Raw genomic sequence first — 23,514 nt, 5'->3', positions numbered from 1 at the left:
GGTTTCCAGCACCTCACAGAATGGGGTAAAATAAACAATGGGGTAAAACAGTAACAACCATTGCAAACAATAAACAATGTTAGAGTAAATACCCTGTTCCTATTATGATATCTTCAACATTAACTGCCACCAATAAAGAGTGGTGGGCTCAATAATTGTCAATTGTAAAAATAATAACCATTGTTGGGTGCTGCTAATGAATCATTACTTTTAACTAGATAAACCTCTCCTGGGAATCCTTTGGTGCAAGAGTGCTGAAGGGAATGCTCATTTGCAGATGACTCCTGTTGATAGGGAGAATTCTGTGCTTGTCATAGAATTTACTAGTTCAAAAGGCTTGAATTCAAATCCCAGCTGCCTGGAGGTAGTAGAGATGGACATAAACTGATAAGCCCCCAACTAAGCTGTTTTGCTCAAAAACTTCATCCTGTTTACCTTGAAGAAGGCTTTTCACAGTGAATCCCTTTGATATTTAAAATCTATAAAATGAACATGCAGCACAGAATGAACTGTGGAGGTGTGCCCCTTGGATAACTCTGAGTGTCATCTCACCAATCTGAGATCACTCAAGTTGCCTTGGCAACGTCCTGCTCAAAGAGAATTCTATGATACTGCAGAATTTATTGGTTGAGACAGCTCTAGGTTCAAATACAACTCCCTGGAGGTGGAAAGAGATACCTGTGTGCTCAAGTAGCCTTGAGGTGCCAGCTGCCTGGAGGAAGAATTACTGCGCAAGTGCTAAAGTTCCAGTCAGGACAATTTCCCACAGCCTCTTGCCCCTGTTTATCTTAAAGAACCCTTCCTAACAATAAATTCTTTTGATGTGTTCACCTATAAAATAAAGGTTGGCAGACTTTCTCTAAGGATCAGACCCATCAGGTCTTTTCCACCCATCAAGCCCCCACTTAAACTATATTTCTTGTGTACTTTGTCTTTATTTCTTAATACAATTTTTTTCAGCTTTTTACTTCCAGAGGGCCCACATCTCTGTAAGGTTCACTGAATCCCTCGCTGTATAGGTCAAAGTGATAGTCAATCTCTGACATAAGTCTGGTTCTCAGGCACCTCCCAAGAAATCCAATCATGGGGCAGGGGGAGCTGATCCTTCACTCACTGCTGCCCAGGAGCACAGACTTCCTGGGCTTAGTCCTTGAGTGCATTCGGCCCTGCCTGCTCAAACTCCTGGCCCACTTTAGTTGGCTATGTGAACCACCAGATGCAAAAAAAAAAAAAAAAAGCAAGTTGGGCTCCCCTTCACCTTCTAACTCAAATTCCCTTCGGTACAGACTATTCCACACCTGTTTCATTCATGTTCCATTATGCTCAGCCTTGATCCCTTGATAGGTACTTGCTGAGATATTGTGCCTGTGTTGTTTTTTTTGTTTTTTTTCCTGATCTCCTGGGTCCCACAGTTGCTGCAGCGGTATGCTCCTCCCAAGATGGTTCCGGCCTCTGGTCTCCATAGCCATTTGAAATACAGAGTATGCTTTTCAAGTACTAGTGCATGGTGTAGCCTCTGGATCAGCTGAGATGATGCAGCATTTCTGATCTCAGATTTTTCCTTATCAAGACTGATTCCTGGGCTGGGGCTGTGGCTCAGTGGTGGAGTACTTGCCTGGCACATGCGAGGCCCTGGGTTCAATCCTCAGCACCACATAAAAATAAGTAAATAAAATAAAAGTGTTGTGTCCATCTACTACTTAAAAAAAAAAAAAAAAAAAGACTGATTCCCCATCCCTCTGCGTGTGGTAAATTAGTACTGGTGGAACCCATGGTGCCACTGGGTTGGCTCTGATGTTTTCTTTCTTTATTGCACCCAGATTTTGGAGTCCCTAAGCTGCTCTGAGTGTCCAACATTAAATTTTAATGAAATCCCTCTTTTACCCACCTGAGAAGCTGTATACCTGCTGCTTTGGTCCCATTCAATGACACAGATTTCCTCTACTCTGCCATCTTCTGTCTCCCCAGTCACACCACTTACTTGTTTGTGGTTTCTGTTCACATGATATGTCTTTTTCTACACTTGAAGTCTTTTGAATCTTTGAATCTAAAGGATGTCTATCATAGACAACATAAAGTTGGATCATGACAACCTTGGCCTTTTGACTGAATTGTTATTAGTTATAGTTGAATTAACATCTGCCATTTCCCATTTTGCTTTCTACAAGTACCATGTCTTTTTGGTTCCTCTAGTCTTCCTTTACTACTTTGTTTTTATGTTCAATAAATGTAGTACTTTGTAAATGTAGTATTTTAATTTTTTAATGATTCTTTCAGGGCTTTTTTTTTTTTTTTTTTTAAAGTTTTCTTGTCTTTCCCTAGGGTTTACCATCCTGATCTCAACTCATCAGAATCAGTTTAAGATTTAAAGTAGCTTAATTCTAGTGATACACAGAAAAAACACTTCTATGTAACTCTTCCACTAAACCTTTTTTGGTGGTGGCATTTATTTTTACACATACACATACACACATACATATATATATATATACATATACACATACATACATATATGCATATATACTATACACTTGTAGTTTATTAAGGGCTTTTAGCATAAAAGATAGAATCAGCTAACATTTATTCGATACATACCAGGGGTCAGATGTTGTGTAAGCACTTTATATGGATTAGTTTATTATATTCTCATAACAAATCTCTAAGATTATTATCTCTATTTCATCATGTGTAAACTGAAGTACACAAGTAAACAACAAATTAAATAATCTGTCAAAGTCAGTAGTAGAACCAGAACATGAGCCCCCAAATTTAGCTAAAAGCACAAGGTCTCAACCACTTTTCTATATTGCTTCTTAGAATGCAGGTTGAATTTCTCAAAAGTTTTTTCTGCAGTTGATTCTACCATGTGTTTTTTTTTTACCTAATTTGCAAATGTGGAAAATTACATTAATAAAGTTTTAAATGTTACACCATTCTTGAATTTCTAGGATAAACCCAACTTGATTATAATATCTCTCTTTTTAAAATACAATGATGGATTCCATTTGCTAATGTTTTCCTGAGGATTTTTACCTCTATGTTCAACAGTGAGACTGACTCACAATTTTCTTTTTTCCTGCTTTAGTACCCAGGTTATACTAGCCAATTTGTGAGTTTGGACAGACATTTATTGACATTTCAATCTTCATTATCAGGGTGATTTATGTAGGTAGCATAATAGCTAGTTCAATAATTTAGACTTCTAGATAATTCACTGAGGTTTCTAATATCCAAATAATTGCTAAACAGTGGACAAAGGTGTCCAAGAGCATCTGAGCCACTTGTTACTAAATGGCAATCTAGGATGCCAAGATTAGCCAAGAGGCCTCAAGTATTCCTTCCTAAAACATCTGAAGGTGGCTGATCCTTAATCTGGTCAATTAATTTATTTTGCAGTGCTAGGGACTGAATTCAGAACCTCATGCATGGTAGGAAAATGCTCTACCACTAAGTTACATCTCCATCTCCTGGTTTAAATATTGATGGCTGTCTTTTAGCCAACTATATTTATATCCGAACAGAATCTTTCAGTCATATTTACTAATACTTTATAATTTACAAAGTAATCTATTTTATTTCACTGAATTTATCTTTCTTTATGTTCTCCTCTTTTTCTTTTGAAGTACTGAGGAACAAACCTAGGGCCCTGCACATGCTAGGCAAGTGTACCATTGCTAAACCACACTCACCAGCTGCTATAAGAAATTTTTTTTAGTTGTAGATGGACACACACTTTTATTTTATTTATTTTTATATGGTGCTAAAGATTGAACCCAGTGACTCACACATGCTAGGCAAGGGTTCTACCACTGAGCCACAACCCCAGTACTCCTCCCCTAAAAGCCCTTTTTAAAATTTTATTTTGAGACATGGTCTAAGTTGCCTAGACTGGCCTTGAACTTGGATCCTCCAGCCTCTGCTTCCCTAGTCACTGGGATTACAAGTGTGTACCACCACACTGACCTCTAGTATTATTTCTTATGTATTAATTTTACTCTATAGACTACTGAAGTGAAGATTACCTAGCTAGGCTAATCAGTTAGTAGTTAATCTACTAAGTGACTAGTGCGTGGGTAGTGCAGTATGCACAGCATGAATAGGTTATAAAAGATGATTCATGTCCTGGGCTGATGGAGCTGGATGAGTGAGATTTCACCATGCTACTCAGAACAGCATGCAATTTAAAATGTATTAATTGCCCATTTCTATAATTTTTAGAACTTTAAATATTTTTAGACTGCGGTTGGCCAAGGGTAACTGAAACTGCAGAAAGCAAAACTGCAGATGGGGGTGTAGGGGCTACTATATATCAAGAAAGAATTTGTTATAGGACAGAAACTAGGTTCCACAGTGACAGTAATTTGCCTCTTAGTTGTCACTAGCAGAACCAGGAGTGAAATAATGATTTTCAATAGGGGACTGGAGTAGCTTCCATTTCTGAAGACATATAGAAACATAATTTACTATCATTGTGTCCATAGGAATTTTAATACATTTCCAACTTTATAGGTTATTAATTTAACAAATAGATTAATAACCAAAAGTTGTCATATCTCTGCTAGCTACCGTACATTTGTAAACACTACATAAATTTGGGCAAAGTTGAGATAAACAGAGGAAGTTTTCAAATATGGTTCTTAAAATTTTGAATTATCTTACCATAATGAAGAGCTGTTTGACCTTCATTGTCCTAGAAAAGAAATAATACATTTTAGAAGTCTAAGTAATTGCAAAAGCATGAAAGTATATAAACTATAAAATAAAGCTGACACACCAAAGTTCCCTAGGTTCATCAGACCCAGGAGAAGAATTTGCCATTTTGGTGAGCCTCACTAACTTTGGCTAGGCTGTCCACCTTGGAGAAGAGGAGACAGGCGACCAGTGCGCTGCAGCAGCTCAGCAGAAGAGAGGTGGAACTGAGCGCAGGCAATAAACCAAAGGGAACACCGTAACTGTGGCGGCGTGGCTACCCACAAGACGGCAGAACAAATGACAACGCTTATTTCCAAGCTTGTTCCCAAATCTAAAGAATCTGATTTACAGTACGAGTTAGTAGTTTTTTAAATGCCTTTTTAAACACTCACAATTTCAAGGATAGTGATATCAGGTTTCCGAACCAGGTCAAATAGCATAAAGAGACATGATTTCCAAGCATGCAAAGTTTCAGAAGAAGGCCAAGGGTTCCCACACATAACTAGGAAGTGCCAACATTTCAGTCAATTTTTTTCTTTTAAAAAAAACATGATATTCTAATGATATATATTTATCATACAGCACAGATGAGCAGTTTTTGCTTCCTCTTAAATTGAGAGCTGCTAATCATAGTATGTGAGTAATAAGTAATGAGGTGAAACACAGATGAAAAGTAGAATTTAGTAATTATTTTGATAGGCAGTTCCTAATATGCATGGCCACCATTAATGAAGAATAAATGCTAAACTAGGGAGAGGGTGATATTATGATTTAAACCAGATTATTAATTATTCTGTATCTTTCCTACTTCCTAAGAGCTGAATGTGGGGGTAGGGGATGGCTTCAGAACTTTTTGGTTAAAGGTTTCCCTATTTAACCTCCCAGGAAGAAAAGTGAGAAGCTGCCACAGGGAACTTATTTTCTGGTCCAGTCAGATATTAAGATAAAAAGCTAAGATAGGCAGTAAGAAGGAAGTCTTTCCCTAAGTATTTGGGCTCCTAGAGAAGCTTGGTGAGGATGCCAGCCGGTGGGGACAGGGAGCAATCCTGGGGTAATGTGGTTTGTTTTCCTCTTAGGGAATGGGATTCTAACTGGATTTAGAGGTGAGGTGTGCCTGGGTGCAGGAGGAGATAGGAAAGTAGTCATTTTGAGGGGGTGGAAAGAGTACCTTGGCTGAGGTGCCACAGTGGGTAAGTTTGGGGTCCTAAGGAAAGTAAACTAAGGAAGGCAAAAGATGGAACACAGTACCAGGAAGTTAGGAAGCATAAGTGGTCACTCTGTCTGCCTTTTCTTGCTCTGCTTTGTCTTACCCTGCCCCTGGGATTAAGGATAGAAGGGGAAGAGACCTGAGGTGTCTACAGTGATGGGATCAGAGAGATATCAGTGCAGGCCGCATACAGCTCAGGGCAATTCTCCAAGAACAATATTGCCATTATGGTCTAAGACTCCAATCTACTTTGCTAGTTTCCAATGTTAATCAGCAAAAGTGTATGCGTGCACACACCTGATGGGTTCATACAGTGACATTTATAGTTCAGGTATAAATGTCCAGCAACAGACAGAAATTTCAGAAAGGACTTGATTTACTACAATTTCAGTACTCTGCAAAGTTGTATTTTCCCCAACTATTCATCTTTAAAAAACTTATTTTTCTTGCTATTTGGGCAAAAATTTTAACTACAATGTTCATAAAGTCAAAGTTCAGTTCCTCTCAATTTCTAGTTCTTTATCTTCATTAGGGAGGTGAAAGAAAAAATAATTTTTTACTTACATTTACCAACGAATAATGAATAGGTGTTTTCAGTCCAATTTCTAATCAATTAATTAAAAATATGTGCTGAGTTCCTAGTATATCCCAGTCACTGTTCTAGACCACCGAGTGAAAGAGACACAGAAGGCCTCTGCTGATAGAAATCTTACAGTCTAATGGTGGGGCAAGAGAAAATCAGTGGCTTGTCTGTAGACCCAGTTACTGGGGAGGCTGAGGAAGGGCCACTTGAGCTTGGTTTGAGACCAGTCTGGGAAAAAGTGAGTCTCCTCACAAACAAACAAAAAACCAACCTAAAGTAAAAGGCAGTGATGTGTGCTCGGAAAGAAAAGACAAAAAAGCAGAATAAGACACTAAGTGATGTGTGTACTGTTTAAGTTAGAAAAGACAGGGAAGGACTCCACGAGGAGGTATTTACACACACAACTGGGTAGAGTCTAGGGTGGCCACGTGACCCAAGCTGAGTGAATGACAGTGCCCATCCTCCTCCTGGTCTGAGAGTAAGCACACTACTCAAGCCAATTCGAGTTTTCTTTCAGGGTTATTCAAAACGGAATTAGGGGTGGAAGAATGGGCAGAGAGAAGGTCCCTTCCTCTCTGCTCAAAACTAAAGGTGGTAGTGAAATTGGTCAGACTCAAACAGGCAAACATTTTATGATCTGACTTGCATGAGGTACCTTCAGTGGTTGAATTCACAGGTAAAGTTAAATCATAGTTAGCAGGTTGGGTGGGGAGCACAGGAAGTTAGCGTCTAATGGGTACGGAGTTCCAGTCTAGGTGTTAAAGTCCTGCAGGCAGCTGGTGGTGATGACTGCAAGCAGTGGGAACGCACTAATGCCAATAAAAATGGCTGGAATGTTAAGTTTTGTTATGTATACCTTACTCCTAGGAAAAAAGAACAAGTTGGGGTTATGAACCTAAGTGGCAGTGTTCGCTTCAGGGAGAAAACCAGGGTGCAGGAGAGGACAAAGCATTCACAAAGACAGTGTGGCAAGAGACGGAAAGAACGAAAGCCTCTTGTCCTCCCAGCTGTTCCTGCCTTTTTTGTTCAGAGAGCCAATAAAAACTAACCCTCCCTGGGCGAATGTAATCTTTTTGTCACCAGCAAACAAAGGTCCTGACTAATGTGGAACACAACACATCTTATGACCCAGTTCCCATTAAGAATACCTACCAAGCACGTGTCTGGGAATCTGCATACACATACACATTATTTATTGCATATGCTGTATTATAAATGATGCCTTTACAGGGCGTCAAGATGTATGAGGCTGGCCCCACGCTATTCTTGTTGAGTCTGATTTTAGTCTCTTTTTTCTTCAAGGAGCTTTTCCTCAGCCACGAAATTATCGATTATCCTTATTGTTGTCAGTGTGCTGGAACCCATACCTTTGCTACTTCTTGTTTATTTAGGGCTGAAAATCTAAAAGGCAAGTTCCTCAAGTTGTATCTCAAATTAGGAAAGTCTTAGAGTGATGCTTTGGTAATGGTTTCACTACATCTGCAGTAAGTTTCTGCACAGATGTGTTTTATTTTCAAGTTAGTTTTATCTTGATTTTAGACTATATTCTTGATCAGTGGTTTGTTTGGTACTGGGGATTGGGATTGAATTTAGGAGTGCTTAACCACTGAGCCACATCCCTAGCCCTTTTTATTTTTTGAGACAGGGTCTCTCACTAAGTTGCTTAGGGCCTCATTAAGTTGCTGCGGCTGACTTTGAACTTGTAATCCTCCTGTCTGAGCCTCCTAAGTCACTAGGAGATAGCACCCAGTGATCAGTGGTTTTTAATTTTAAAAAATTCTATGTCATGAGTGACAAGTAAATGAAGCGGATCTGAAAGTGGCACTCCTCCAGCCAAGAAGGGCAGTGATGCAAGCTCCTGCCCATGTGGCATCCTTACCTTTCCACAAGTTGCCCATAGCATCACCAAAAGGGTCCCCACAGCAGTTTGAAAACCACTTTCTAGAGACTTGGGGATACTAAGTAATAAATCTCTGGATAAGTCAAATTTCACTCTCATGGCTCTCTGTTTCTGAACACATCTAATTCTCTGCAGACTATGCAACCAGCTTATTAATAACAAGAAATTTTTCTAACTAGTCCATGTACTAGTTTTCTTAATGGTTCTCTGAATAAAGAATAAAAAATAAGAGTATACATTTAAAAAAAAACTACCAAAATAATACGGCAAAATACAAATGCTTAATTCTCTAAAAATCTTTCTCACTGGTTAAACAGCAACTCAAGCATCAGAACTTCATCTGAATGTACAATTATACAAGTATCAACAAATGAAAAATTGGGTATTTTCAGCTATACTTTATGCCTTCAGCACAGAAAAGAAGTTTGTATGAACAATAGTAAGAGATAAATAGATGATATGCAAATTGACAAAGGTATACAATTTACCTACCAAGTAAATGTGTGGGATACGCACACACGCAAGACACGCAGTGACTGAAAGGAGGGCAAACAAAAGCAGCATCCATTGATTACCTCTTCCGAGGCAACTGAACAGACTCACATCTACACGGATGTCCTCGAGAAGAGTCTGCTCTGGGAGCTGCAGCTGAAGTGACCACATCCATTCTACACCACACTGAAATTGCTGGACAGAGAGGAACTAGAGTAGAGTGTGCACAATATGAACGAAGAGTTGAGACTACAGAACAGACAGTGTCCACATGGTGTTCTTAGGTTCATCCAGTCATTCAGACTTAAGACCACCACAGAGCACGGTTAGCATGAAGTAATTCAAAAGGACCTCAGAGAGAAACCATTCAGAATTTGCCATCAGGGCAGTGCCAGACTGAAGTTCTCGCAGCCATTCCTGTGAAGCTCACCCAGTCACCCAGGAGCTATTTTCTCTCTATAAAATAAAACTTAAGGGCTGGGGAGATAACTCAGCTGGTAGAGTGCTTGCCTCATAAGCACAAGGCCCTGAGTTCGATCCCCAGTACCGCAAAACAAAAACAAAAACAACAAAACAAAACAAAACAAAACTTAAGTATGAAGAGAAGAATCCCTATCAGCAGGCATGGGGTGTATCTTGACTTGGAAGCCCTGCTGCAATAGGCACCATTACAGCTTACAACAGTAATTCTTAAGAGACACACAATAGATATGCCAATTAGAAGAAACTCAGGACAGTCCAAAGTGCAGTGTTCCCGTCAGGTATGTATCCTTCCTTTGCAGTTCCTTCCAGTCTGGCTTAATTTACCAATCAGGACTCACTTTTATCATAAATAATGTAACTTAGTAATCTAATTGATATCCTTACCCTCAGCAGGTTAAGACAGAACTTAGACATTTTTACCTAAGATCAGATTTCATCCAGCAAGGGAAAGTGTAGTCGATTTCATAATATGGTATTAATCTTATATTGCCAGAATTTCCATCTACAAGTTTAATTGAAACACATATGGAATATCGCAGGACTTTGCCAACTCTTACTAAATCTGTCCCACTCTTACTATGAGAATCTCTCCCACGGCACATGTTCTTTATTCCTTTTTTCCCCTTTTGCCTAAGTATACCTAAGTGAATTGGCAACAATATTATGTTTTACTACATTTGATTATTTAAATCAGGGAGATCTTTAGCGTAATACTGAAGCAATACTGTTAATGCTAAAGTGTATCTGGAAGAACAGAGGCATGAAGATACTTAAGATGAGGGCCTCACAATTCCACTTCTGGGAATTTACCCCTCCTCCCCCAAGTTCTCCTGTTAATAAGTGGCACATCACTTGGCTCTACTATTCACCCAGATGCTCAAACCAGAAATATGAGTTCCATCCTTAAATTTGTTTTATCTAATTTATAAGCAATTCCTACTGTTTTTTTTTTAAATATACATCTAATTATCTATTTCTTATCTTCATTGTTGCTAGTTATTATGGGTTGAATTGTGTGCCCCAAAAGATATGCCGAAGTCCTAACTTCCAGTGCCTTGGAATGTGACTTTATTGAGAAACTGAAAAGAGGCATCTACAGGTCAAAGACTACCAAGAATTGCCTGCAAACACCAGAAGCTAGAAAAGGCAGAGAAGGATTGATTCTCCCTACAGGTCTGAGAGGGAGAATGGCTTTGTCAACCATAAATTTTTATTGTTTTAAACTACCTTTTTGAGACTAAGCAACTTAGTGAGTCCCTGTCTCAAAATTAAAAATAAAATAAAAAGGGCTGGGGATATAGCTCAGTGGTAGAGTAGCCTGGGGTTCAATCCCACTCCAAAAATCAAAAACAAACAACAACAAACAACAACAAAATCTGAGGACCTTGGATAGCTTTTGTTTAAATCTGTCATTATATACCATATTAGAAATGAGAGCTGAGAATAAAAAAAAAAAAAAAAAAAAAAAAAAACCAAAAAAAAACCACTGCATGTGAGATTTTGTAAAAAGAACAAGAAAAAGAAAATGATAAGGGAGAATGGTGGTATTTTACACTTTTTGCAAATCACTGTTTAAATAGAAAGTAATTATATATTTATATCTATTTTTGCAGTCAATCTGTTGTGATGACATGATGTAACCTCTGAAAAATACCACTAAATGCTCATAGGAGAATGAATGTGAAAAAGGCAAATAATTTCTTAGAATTACTATGAAGTAGTTTTGACCTCAGGGACCCTCTGCACTCAAAAAACTTCACTAGTCAATAAATAAGTGAAACACAGATTTATACAAAAATTTAACTGCAAGGGTATCCATTGCTTAAGTTCATTCATTCAACAAATATTTACTGAATATTTACTGTGTGCTAGGCTCTATTCTCAAGTACAATAAACAAAACAGTCAAAAATCTCCACCTGCTGAGGGGGAATATGGAAAATCAAGTGAAACTGGGAGCATATTGAAAGCAGGAAAGAAGGGTAGGGAACCCTGGGAGGTAGGGAGGTGGGCTCAGCTTAAAACACAGGTCTTCCTGAGGTGTAAGGGAAGCTTCGTGAGCATCCGGGGCAAGCAAGAGGCGAGAAAGACCAAGAGCAGAGGTCCTGAAACGTGTATGGCCTAGCAGGTTTGGGAATGGAAAGGAGGCAGTTTAGATCAGTGGGAGGAGGTGAAGTGCGAGAGGCAAAGGAGGACCAGATGGTCAGGTGCTGTGGAGGAAGCAGGTGGTTCAGACCCTTTAAGCCACTCTAAGGATTTTGTCTTTCATTTTTCATTCAGTTGGAGGCCACTGGAGGGTTTCCAGGCAGAGTAGTTGGACTTCACTTATAGGTCAGGAGGATCACCCCAGCTGCTGAGTTGAAAACAGACTAAAGGTTAGCAGAAACATGAGGCAGGAGGGTATTTCAACAAGCCAGGTAAGAAAGTGATCACCAGAGTGTGAACAGAGGGCAAGGTGAGATGTGGTCAGATTCTGGACAGAAGGCGGAAGGAATGCAACTTGCTAATAGACTGGTGTAAATTTAAGAAAAAGAGGAAAGTTAATGATTCTACAAAGAATCTGGATGAAGCAACATAGACACAATTGCTATTAGCAAGATGGAGAAGACTTGGAAGGAAGCAGGTTTTGTGGGTGCGATCAGGAGCCTGGTTTGGGACATGCTAAGTCTGGAATGACCAAACATCCTTGGAGAGATGTCAAAAGGGCAATTAGATATGTGAGTCTGAATTTCAGAAGGGAGGCATAGACTAGAGATGCCAATTTGAGACTTATGAGCATATATTTAAAGATCAGATGGTGGCTGAGATCATCAAAGCACTGGGCATAAAGAAGAGATTCAAGGATTGGGTTCTGAGGTATTCCAGGAGGTCAGCAAAAGGAGCAAGTAAAAGGGTCTGAGAAAGAATGACTTAAGAAGAACCAGCCAAAGGGACAAAGGTCAGTAAGTTAGCAGAAAACCAGCAGAGTATAAAGTCCTGGAACATAATATAAAGTGTTTTAAGAAGGGGCAATCAGCTATGCCAAATGCTGTCAACCGTCAGCTATGGCAAGCTAAGTGGCTGTTGACTTAGCAAAGTGGAGGTCCCTGTTTTTTCTGACAAGAATAGGAGGAATGGTAAGTGAATACCTGATTCAAGTAAGTTCAAAGTGTTATGGTTTAGATCTGAAATAGCCCCAAAAGTTCAGTCTGTGGCACTATTGGGAGGTGAGGCCTAGGAGGGGCCTAGAGGAAGGAAGTGAGGTCACTGGGGATGTGCCCTTGAGGGGGGATATTGGGAGCTTGGCTCTTACTTTTTTCTTTTTTCTTCTTAATAGCCATGAGCTGAGCAGCTCTGCTCCACCACCCACTCCTGGCCATGATGTTTGGCTTTGCCACAGGCCCAGAACAATGGAGCCAAATGACCATGGACTGAAACCTTGGAAACCATGAGCCAAAATAAAGTCTCTCCTTTTAAGCTGATTATCTCAGCTATTTTGTCACAGCAAAGGAAAGTGGACTAATCCAAGGAGGTAATGGGAAAGGCAGAATTAAGAGTAAGAACAACTCGGGTTGGGGTTGTGGCTCAGTGGTAGAGCACTTGCCGAGCATGTGTGAGGCACTGAATTAGATTCTCAGCACTGCATATAAATAAAATAAGTAAAATAAATGTCTACCAGCAACAAAAACAACACAAAAAATATTATGAACTACTCTTTCATGGAATTTTGAAGTGGAGAGAAATAGGACAGTAGCTGGATGGCTAAGTGGGATGGAGAGACAGTAGTGTATTTTGTATCCTATGGAACCTACTCAGAAGAGAGGGCAAAGTCATTAAAAAAAAAAAAAGGGTAAAGGAAAAGGACCATGTATGGAATAAGATCCTTGAGAAGGACATCCTACATGAGCACAGGGGCTGGCAGGGAAGGTGGTCTGCCAATGAACACAGGCAGATGGGTAGGTAGATAAGGTGGTGAGAACTTGTCCAAATTCCCTTCTAATGGCTCCCATTTCTTCAGTTAAATGGGAAGAAAGGTCATCAGCAGAGAATGAAGATGAAGGAAATGTCTGAAATCTGAGGAGAAAAGAGAACGTATAAAAGAACCATCTAACAGGGTGGGAGGGCTGATGGACCGAGGAAGTGTGTGACTGCTAGGCAGCACTTGGAGCTCACTGATGAGTCCATGGAAACCTGAAGAGAAAATGGCTGTGCATTTTCTCCAGGCATGTGTGGGCAGAAACATGGAAGAGCAGAATTCATTTCATACTTTCTGAAAGCCTACTATGTGCCAAGGACAGTGATAAACAATTCAGTCACAATCTTTGCCTTCATGGAACTTATAGTTCACATGTTGCAAAACAGAAAAGGCCTAAAAATCTTAATAGTGGCATGACTGCAAACTATTTCTACAATGAAATACCAGGGAGCCGTTGGAAATCACTTTAAAGAAAGACTAGGAATAAAAGAAGAAGATAGTCATATTTAAACGGAGTAGATTATGCAGCTATGTTATAGTTATGATCTCATTTTGGGAACCAAAATGTGTACCTATGAAAAAGGTAAGGAAAGAATGAGAACAATAGGGATTATCTTGAAGGTAAGAGTATGGATAACTTAACTTTTTCTCTTTATAAGAAGAAATAATAGTTATAACATTTTTAGTTATCATTTGGAATTTGTAGAAATGCTCTTATAAAATTTATTTGTATTGCCTGAATTTGAATGACAACTACATGTGTACAAAATCAGTATTCATTTAATTATTACCCAGATATTTCCAATTAAAAAATAACCAAATCAACTAAAATCAGTTACTTATAATGACTTTTTACAATTATAAGCAGGACAGGCTCACCTAACTCCTCCCAACCCATTTCTTGTTTGCCATGTTCCTTAGATCACCATGTCTAATTTGAAGCTTTTGTGTTCAGATGTTGTGGACTAAAGTGTTCTAGTGTTTCATGTGAAATATTGAGATTTTTTTTTTTATCTTTCCACTTAAGGCATGTCCACCTCAAAATCAATTACATCAGGGGCATGAACATAAAGAAGCATGACTCCAATCACAGAATTGATTGGCAGGTGGGAAACAGAAAGATAGGAGGCGAATCAGGCCATTCTCTAATTGTATTTTCTGTCTTCCAAGAGTACCAGAGAAAAGGAATGGTCTTTAAAAAGACACCAAAAATTTTCCTTCAACTCCGAATTGTTTAATGTCAGGGCACCTTAATATGTCTAAAGAATAGGTATTTGGGTGAAACAAAGACGATTATCTTAAATTACTCTTTAATCCAACTGCAATGTTCAGGGACTCAAATGTAAATTATTCTTCTTCCATATGCCTAATGAATAATAAGCATTCCAGAAACATTCAATCAATGAACTTGTTTATTCGGAATGATTATGACTCACTACTATGAAGTCTATTTCATAATTATTAATCATGTAAATCAACTATTATATCATGATATACTAAAATTGTGCTTTAATAAAATACACCATTTTGTATCTATAAACTCTACCTCTGTTATTCCTCTTTGTGTTAAAATGGAACTTGTATTAAAGCATAAGTATGACTTCAAACATTTTTTCTTGGTAATCTCAGAGTAGGATATAGGAACCCAAACCTTAGTCTTTACAGACATTCTGTTTTAAAATATATTATAAAGAATAAATGGAATTGAATGTCAAGAATGAGTAAGTGAAAGCTTTTACTCATCTGGTTTACAACTTATATCAGCTAATTTTTCTAGATTTAAATTGATTGAATTTTTTGGTTGTTTCATTTCAAATGACCACACCAGAAGAGGGTTGTTTGTCATGATTATTTATGCTTTTCCTTTCTGTTTCAGCTTAAAGGAAATGTTCGAATTTAATAAATATGGTGTTATTATAAAGAACAGCCAAATCTATTCCAATAAATTAAAATTGGTCATACATTTGAAATCTTTGTAAGGGATTACACATTAGGGTAAAATAAAAACACCCAGTTGAATTAGAAATAAACAAAATAACAGAACAAAGTTAAAGTATATAAAAATTCAACAATGTTTAAAACCCAAACTACAAAAGCATAAAAACGTGGAGCCCCTACACACATCCTCCATATCCTATTTTCAAATAAGTAATAAAAATCCATAAGGAACAGAAATAAATGCCATATGACATGGTACATTTAAATACCCAGACTCTAGATGAGGAAAGGAAAAATGTACCCATGATGCTCCTAAATGATTCTTTACCATGGTGGAGAATCAAGGCAACTCCCTTCCATCTGGCCTGTTCTCTGGTCTGACAGGATTTGACACCCACTACTCTGGATTCAAAAACATTCACTCTTTTTAATAACTTAAAATAGAATCCTGAGCCTTCTCAATCCTTCCCTAACACTTCCTCTTTCATATCCCAACTTCATCTTTGTTTTCAGTACCCAGGGACTGAACCCAGAGGTGCTTAACCACTGAGCTTCATCCCCAGCCTTTTTTATTTTGAGACAGGGTCTAACTGAGTTGCTTAGTGCCTTGCTAAGTTGCTGAGTCTGACTTTGAACTCTTGATGCTCCTGCCTCAGCCTCCTGTGTTGCTGGGATTATGGGCATGCACCCCCACCTCCCCACCATCACCTTTTACTTGTTATTTGTGAATATATCTACATTCTTCTGCCCCTTGGAAGGCAAGCCCTATGTCATAATTTAGCTTTATAGACCTCTATTTCCTCTATCCCTGGTATCTAACACAAAAACCTGCTTATAATAAAAGCTAAATAAGAGTAAAGAAAAATAAACTACTTGTAGGAAAACCAAATGTAGCTGGTTTTCTTGATTTCTGACATTAAGTACCTGGAATAGAGCCCAGAGTGTAGGGGAAATGCTGCTAAGGACCATATTAAACATGTTGTGCTTAGTTGCTCACCTGGCACAAGGATTCTTCTAGCTGGCTTGAAGCAGTGCAAGGTCAACCAGTGCCTGTGAGACACGAGATGCAAAGGCACCAAGAAGAGACATGAAAAGTGCAAAGTGAAGGAAAGCAAGGTGTAAAGAACAGGGCTGGGAAGAGGGCTGCAGAGCCTCATGGTAATTAGAAGGAATGGGGTAGCAATGATAGCAGCCAGAAGAAATTAGAAGCTACCACAGAGGTGGCAAGCTGCAGACATTTTAGGCCATAATGGAGAACAGCCAGCCATAAAGAGGACTGGGCTGTTTGCCAACCAGTAGATTTTAGCAATCTCAAGAGAGAAAGAGGAGCGTTAGCCTAGTGTCTCACACCATCCATAAATACCTATAGTATGGTACGAAAAGGAGAAAGCAACGAAGTACAGATTTTAGAAAAATATTTTATTGAAAAAATTATGAGCATGTTTGAATATATATCAATGAAGTCTCCTGTTATGTACCACTACAATGTGCCAATAAAAAGAAATGACCTTAAAAATAAATAAAAGGCAGACTGTTTGAAACCAGCACAAATCTAGAATACTTCTCTTTCTAAAAGGTACTACATAATTAAGACTTACTAGAATAAGAGAGAAAAAGGAACAAGAAATGGCCGAAAATCTATCAGGTGCTGCAAGTTTTACAAATATTTCATTCTCACAACAACCCTATTACACAAATACCATTTCCATTTTCAAGCTGAGAGAAATGAAGCTCAGACATTATATCCTGTCCTAGGACCCAGGCTCTTTGATAACTAAAATCCATGTGCTCTCAACTGTAGCATGCTGCTGAAAAGGTGCAAGAGGAGTCAACACAAAGGAGAAATGATATTAAAATTCTTACTTTTGCAGGTTAAGGCAATACCTGGCCTACCTTACATTCTTACAAATAGCACAGATCCAATTCCTATTCCTACAACTTTGAAATTGACAGATCACATTTGGAGAGTGAGTATCTTACCCTTCAAGACACATTTGTTTTCTTTCTTTTTTTTCCCTTAACTTCTGCCTTTTCAAGTATGCATATTTTGAGATGCTGGAGTTTAAACTTCTATATACTTTTATTAATTTACTAAGCTAGACTAGCATTCAAAGTTGGATACATAAGGGAACAAAGCCAAACTGTTTGCTCTTTTGAAGGGTGTTTTGCTTAATGCAGGGTTACTATAACACTGCATAGTAAACTAATTCCAATATGCCACAACTCATTCTATTATAAAAAAAACTTGTATAGTGAATAACCAGAAATGTAGTGGAGAAATCCAGGAAATGATTCTTTCTATCCATGTTCATAGTCACGTTTCACTTTTACATTGAAAATGTTTATGTTCTGCTAGGCACACCAAAAAATAGCACCTTCCCAGAAGGTGATATGAAATAGGTACTTCCATTCATTATTGCTAGGAGCATAAATCAATGACTCTATTTATTGAGATAAACATGTACTAAATAAATGTTGACAGGCTACAATCAGGTGAATCTAACACAATGAAATTTGACAGAGATAAATATAAGATCTTGTACCAATGGCCAAACAATCATAAACTACATTGTGGAGCAAGTATCTTGGAAGAATCAAACAGAAGATTCTGGGACTTGAGTAGTGAGTAAGCTCAATGAGTTTTGATGGAGCTATTCAGAAACAAGTCAACTCTTAGAGATTCACTAATAGTTGGATAATGTTAGAATGAGGAAAGTGATAGTGCTTGTGGTCACAATTCCAAGGTGACCCCCAGCAACCCACACTTACACATAATTCCCATGTGCATGTGGGTGGACCTGAGTATAATGGGATTCCACTGCCATGATGGAGGGCAGCAATGAAATGGAAAGAGCTGGCTTGAAGAAACAAGGGGCCCAGCTGGCCATGCTGTGAATTGCACATGGAGGGGGATGGTCTCTAGGAGCTGAGGACCTCAGTTGTGTACCACAGATAGCCAAAGACTGCCAACAATCAGAATGAACCTGGAAGAGGTCTTCACACAGTAACACAGCTTTATGAGGCCCTGAGTGGAAGAGTGAGGTAGCCATGCCTTGAATCCTGATCCATAGAGACAGAAACTAAATGTGTGTTGTTTAAGATGCTAAATTGTGGTAATTGTTACATAGCAATAAACAACACCACCACCAACAACAACAACAAAAAACCAAATATAGTGTCTTTCTCTGGTTGGACCAGATGATTCCTGCAGTGTTAGTAAAGACTGAGATCTGGGTAAAAAAAAAACACTGTGAAAGTTACAAATTAAGAGCCTAAAATAGGAGTTAGCTGGATGGTAAAATAACCTCGTGTCATGTTAGGAATGAGATAAAATATCTGAAAACAGGAATTAAGTTTGCTTCCATGTGGCTACATATTGCAGAACTATGAAGACTATGATAAAATTACAGGGAGTAAGAAGAGTTTTTAAAAACAGATCTTTCCAAATGCAAAACACCTGTCTTAATATTCCTTGAACTCCCTCTCCCAGAAAGTTTTCAAGCTTAGTTTCATGACTCATTTGTAGGCATAGTATTAATGAGCACTGAAGTGTTTCTGGATGGCCTGATTACTAATCTTCAAAGACTGTCTCTTGTATGATTTTTTTTCTCTTTAAATACTGTATGCACTTTGAATTTACAGTGAGAATTTATAGTATCTGTTATCTTGCAGGCAGCCAATAAATATTTGTTGCATAGAAGAAAAAAAAATGAAAGGATGAAGATGTTTATGTGCTAAGGTTCTAGTTATATTTTAGTGTTTATTTTAAAAACAAAACCTTAATGATAATGGGGGTGGCAGCAGCTGTCTCTAGAAGAAACACATGTTTTCCAGCAAGTAAGGAGATGAAAAGCTCTGGATTATGAGTTCTAGTCTCAGCACTCTTACTTAATCAAATAAATAAATAAATAAATAAATAAAATAAAAAAGAAGAAGAAGAAGGAGAAAAAGAAATGAAATGATTAATCCTGGGATTCAGGTTGAGTTAGGAGGCATGAAGGCAATAAGAGGTGTAAGATCAGGAGGGGAAAGAAAATGGGAAATATCAGGCAGCAGTTATAGCATATGTGAGGCACTGGGTTTGATCCTCAGCACCACATAAAAATAAATAAAATAAAATAAATGTTTGTGTCCACCTACAACTAAAAACAAACAAACAAACAAAAAACTCAACGACAACAACAGGGAAATATCAAGAATTAAGAACTTGCCAGGTGTGTTGGCATATACCTGGAATCCCAGAGACTCAGGAGGTTGAATCGTAATTCAAAGTCAGCCTCAGCTATTTAGTGAGGCCCTGTCTCAAAAAATAAAAGGAGCTGGGGATGTAGCTCAGTAGTAAAGTACCCCTGGGTTCAACCTCCAGTATTTAAAAAAAAAAAAAGAAAAAAAAAGAATTAATGATCTAGAGAACTTTTTGAGTTTGAGATCTTGACAAAGAAGCGCACTAACATCTTAGATCTTGTTGCTAAAACAAATGTAAAACAGGTGTAAATGCTGGCAGCCAGGGTTGAGATCAAGACTGGTAGCACGCATGCCGAAGTGACTGAAGTAGACAGCAGAGGACACAGTGCAGAGGGAAAGGGCAAGCATGTGCTCTCCATCAGTTAGAAAGGTAGTACAAAAAGCTATCAGTTTTAAATAGTATATTTTTTGATATACGAATGTTGCTTATTTCTTGCCAGCTATATCCACAGCATTCTAAACATTTATTTTCTAAATTTATTCTACTGCTTTTACTAAAACTTACGACACTCGCTGGCAATATATCAACAACAAGAAAAAATCCAAATAAGCTTTCTTTTGCGGCCATAATTCTTTTTAGTTCTCTAGTTATTAGAACAAAATACCATTAGGGATCAAAAATATATTTGAAAATTATTCTTATTCACTAAAAATGTCATTCGCCTCATTTATAAATGTAAAAGCAAGATTTTTTCCTTTTTTCCCCCCTTTTTAGGACCCTGCAAAACAATATCACTTGTTTAACAACTTATTTCCTTTCAACTAATTTTAGTTAGTTCATTTCTTGTTAATGAAGTCAGCTTTAAAAAAACAAATAGGTTTAATTATTTAGTTAATGGTGGGCTTTGCCACATCCTCAAGTGGGACTTTCTTTTTAATCTTGGTTTCCCCTGAAATAAAATCACTTCCTATTCTTCTTAGCTTCTGTCTACATTCAAGAGGTTTTATTAGTGCTTTAATTTCTCTCTCATTTTTTTTCTGAATGTAACTATAAAATTAATTTTGTTTCTAAAGTCCTTAAGTCTTTAAGATATTGTAAAATCACATAAGATATTGTTCTATTTGCATTCTCCTTATTCTCTCCCTGCAACAACTGCATTTTGATCTAATCAACCAGGCCATATAAAGTAGCGCAAGTAAAGATGTTTCAGTCCTCTTCTGTGACATCTAATTTTAATGTTTCCTCCCTGCACTCCTTAACTCAATGTGTTAAGAGACTACTCAAGTATCTGGCAAATCAATCCATATTTCCTGTTGTTGCTACCCAAATACAAATACCAATTCCTATCAGAATTAATACAGTGGTGTCCTCACCGGTATTTCTTCCTATAGCCTTTCTTCCCAGTAACAGTATATGGTCACTAGATTAAAACACTAAAGAAATCCATCACTCTATATGCTCACTGTAAACACACATACACACAGGGCAGACCCAGTTCCTTAATCTGGACACTCATGGCTTCCACAGTCTGCCTGAGCTGCTTCTGCTACCTGTCCCCATTCTCCTGCCAGCACCCATCCAACACCACCTGGCCTTTATAGTTCACAATAGGCCACAAATCACTCTAAAAGATGTCTCTAACTCCTGTGGCCCATTTATCACTCTCATATCCCCATCACCTCTCCTAAAGCACTCTCTGAATGTCTCTCATTGTGGCACTGGATTTCAGAGTGGGCTTGCAAGTGCTCTTTCATTATTTAATGAGCTTCTCCTGGTCTCAAATAGGCAGGGAGCTGAGTGCAGGGACCATGGTTTATATTCTTTTGTGTCTCAGTGTCTTGCTATATTCAGGTCATCAAGTACTTAATGAAAACGTGAACTAAACAATCTCAGAGTTGTTAGTTTTTCTATGTTTATATTGTTGACTTTATTCTTATATAGTTTATATACTAAAGTTCTAATAATTATTCTCTTAACCATAATAAAGAATTCTATGAAATATATAAGATCATTTCCATACAAAACTGAAAATAATATAAAAGCTTATTCTCCATCTAGATATCTTTATGGCATTTTATAGCTTATACTGTTAGGTATCCCTTTAAACTGAGTATTCTGATAATTACCTGCCAGACAGTAATTTCTTTTATAGTACAATGAGAAGCCCCTTCATACCTACTAAGATGGCTATTATCAAAAACAGAGACTAACAAGTGTTGGCAAGGATGTGGGTAAAGTGGAATGATCCAGCACTGTTGGTGGTAATGCAAAATGCCTCAGCTGCTGTGGAAATGGTATGATAACTTCTCAAAAACTGAAACAGAATTACCATGTGATCCATTAATTCCATTTGTGGGTATCTATGCAAAAGAACTGAAAGCAGAGATTTGGACAGATGTTTGTATGCTTGTATTCATAGCAGCATTATTCACAATAGCCAAAAAGTGGCAAGAAACCAAGAGTCCATCAATAGATGAATGGATAAACAAAATGTGGTAAATACATACAACTAATTATTATTCAGCTCAAAAAGGAACAAAATTCTGACACGTTATGTTATGACATGGATGAAATTCGAAGACATTATGCTAAGTGAAGTAAGCCGGGCATAAAAGAACAACTATGGCGTGATTCTACTTACATGAGGTCCACAGGTCAGATTCAGAGAGACAGAAAGTGGAAGAGTGGGTGCCAGGAGCCAGTGGGGTGGGAGGCGAAGAGATAATAGGAAGTTATTTAATGAGCACAGAGTTTAGTTTGGGAAGATGAAAAAATTCTGGAGAAGGATGGTGGTGATGTTTGTACAACAATGTGAACATTCTTTTTTTTCAAATGTTTTGTATGTTTATCTACATAAAATGATATACACGAAAGTTGGCAACAGTCTCTTCATATAATACACATTGTGAATCTTACACCATATGTACAGTGTCTGAAAAAATGTATAAGGATGGTTACACAATACCACCTTGTGTGTAGATGAAAATATGCATATGTATTTATCATCATAGCACATGTACCATTTCCAGTTTTCAAAGTGTTTTGTCCCTTTGAATCCTGTGAGGTAGATGTCCTCATTATTCCCATTTACAGAAGAGTAAACTGAAGTTGGAAGGCAATCAATTATGACTCAAATCCACGTCTTGTAGCTCCAAATCTTAGGCTTTGGACTCTGACAGATTGTTCAAATCCCAGCTTGCTCACTTAAAAGCTGTGTAACCTTGGACAGGTTGCTTAACCTCTCAGTGCCTTAGTTTTTTCATCTCATATGGAAGTTTGTGCAGTGCAGGAATATTCACACCACAGAATATGAAGATACATCTTGGACAAGTGCCAATACTGAGTGACAACAGAGCCACATGCTAATTTTCCTCAGTCAGTGGAAACATGTTGAATAATTATAACTTCTCCCAAGATGCTGGCGCCTCAACAATGTGAATATTCTTAATGCCACTGAACTGTTCACTTAAAAATAGTTAAAATGCTGCATTTTTATTTTTCATATAATTTACCACAATAAAAACTATCCAGTAATGACCACAAACAAATCCAAGATAATCCTATAATGTTTTAAATCTGTATGGCTACTTTCTTATTTTGTATTCCTTTCCTTTCTTTGTTATTGTTTACTTATTATGTTCACAATCAATAGAAGAGACTGACAAAAAGTTTAGAACAAGAAACTTACATTATTCTGTCTTTTATGTGTGCCAACAATAATGCAAAGCATTTTCACGTGTATAATTTAGTCTATACAGAAACTTGGAAGTATTATTATCCTAATTTTAAAACAAAAGTGGAAAGGAGACTCAGAGGTTATGTAATTTGCCTAAGGCACACTAGGTAGCAGAACAATTCTAATTTGAATTTTCATCTTTGTGACCTGCAAACCCTCAAGAAAATGTCCAAGAGGCCATTAGCAATACAGATCTGGGTTCAGGAGAGGTCTGAACTGCAGATAAAGATCTGCAAAGCATCCGGACAAAGGGAATAACTGAAACCACGGGTGTTAATAGGGTCGTCCAAAAAGCACACTGGGAGGGTCGGGTGAAGATGGAACTGCTGTTTATGGAGCAGACA

At 37.9% G+C, this 23,514-nt stretch overlaps 1 protein-coding gene across 6 annotated transcripts in view; it reads right to left on the bottom strand.

The window, feature by feature from the left end:
- ACBD6 (acyl-CoA binding domain containing 6) overlaps positions 1-23,514 on the bottom strand; it is a 150,011-nt gene that overhangs the window by 16,144 nt on the left and 110,353 nt on the right. For all 6 annotated transcript variants that reach the window (XR_013758010.1, XR_013758011.1, XR_013758012.1 and 3 more), the window contains one exon: positions 4,660-4,690. Coding sequence is in view for 2 of the 6 variants with exons in the window: in XM_079105950.1 (XP_078962076.1) it covers positions 4,660-4,690 (31 nt within the window). In the remaining 4 variants the exon portion in view is untranslated. The remainder of the gene's footprint in view (positions 1-4,659; positions 4,691-23,514) is intronic.

Source organism: Sciurus vulgaris, assembly GCF_902686455.1.
Source record: "Sciurus vulgaris genome assembly, chromosome: 12".
Taxonomy (NCBI): Eukaryota; Metazoa; Chordata; class Mammalia; order Rodentia; family Sciuridae; genus Sciurus; species Sciurus vulgaris.
This window is presented reverse-complemented; position numbering and strand designations above follow the sequence as displayed.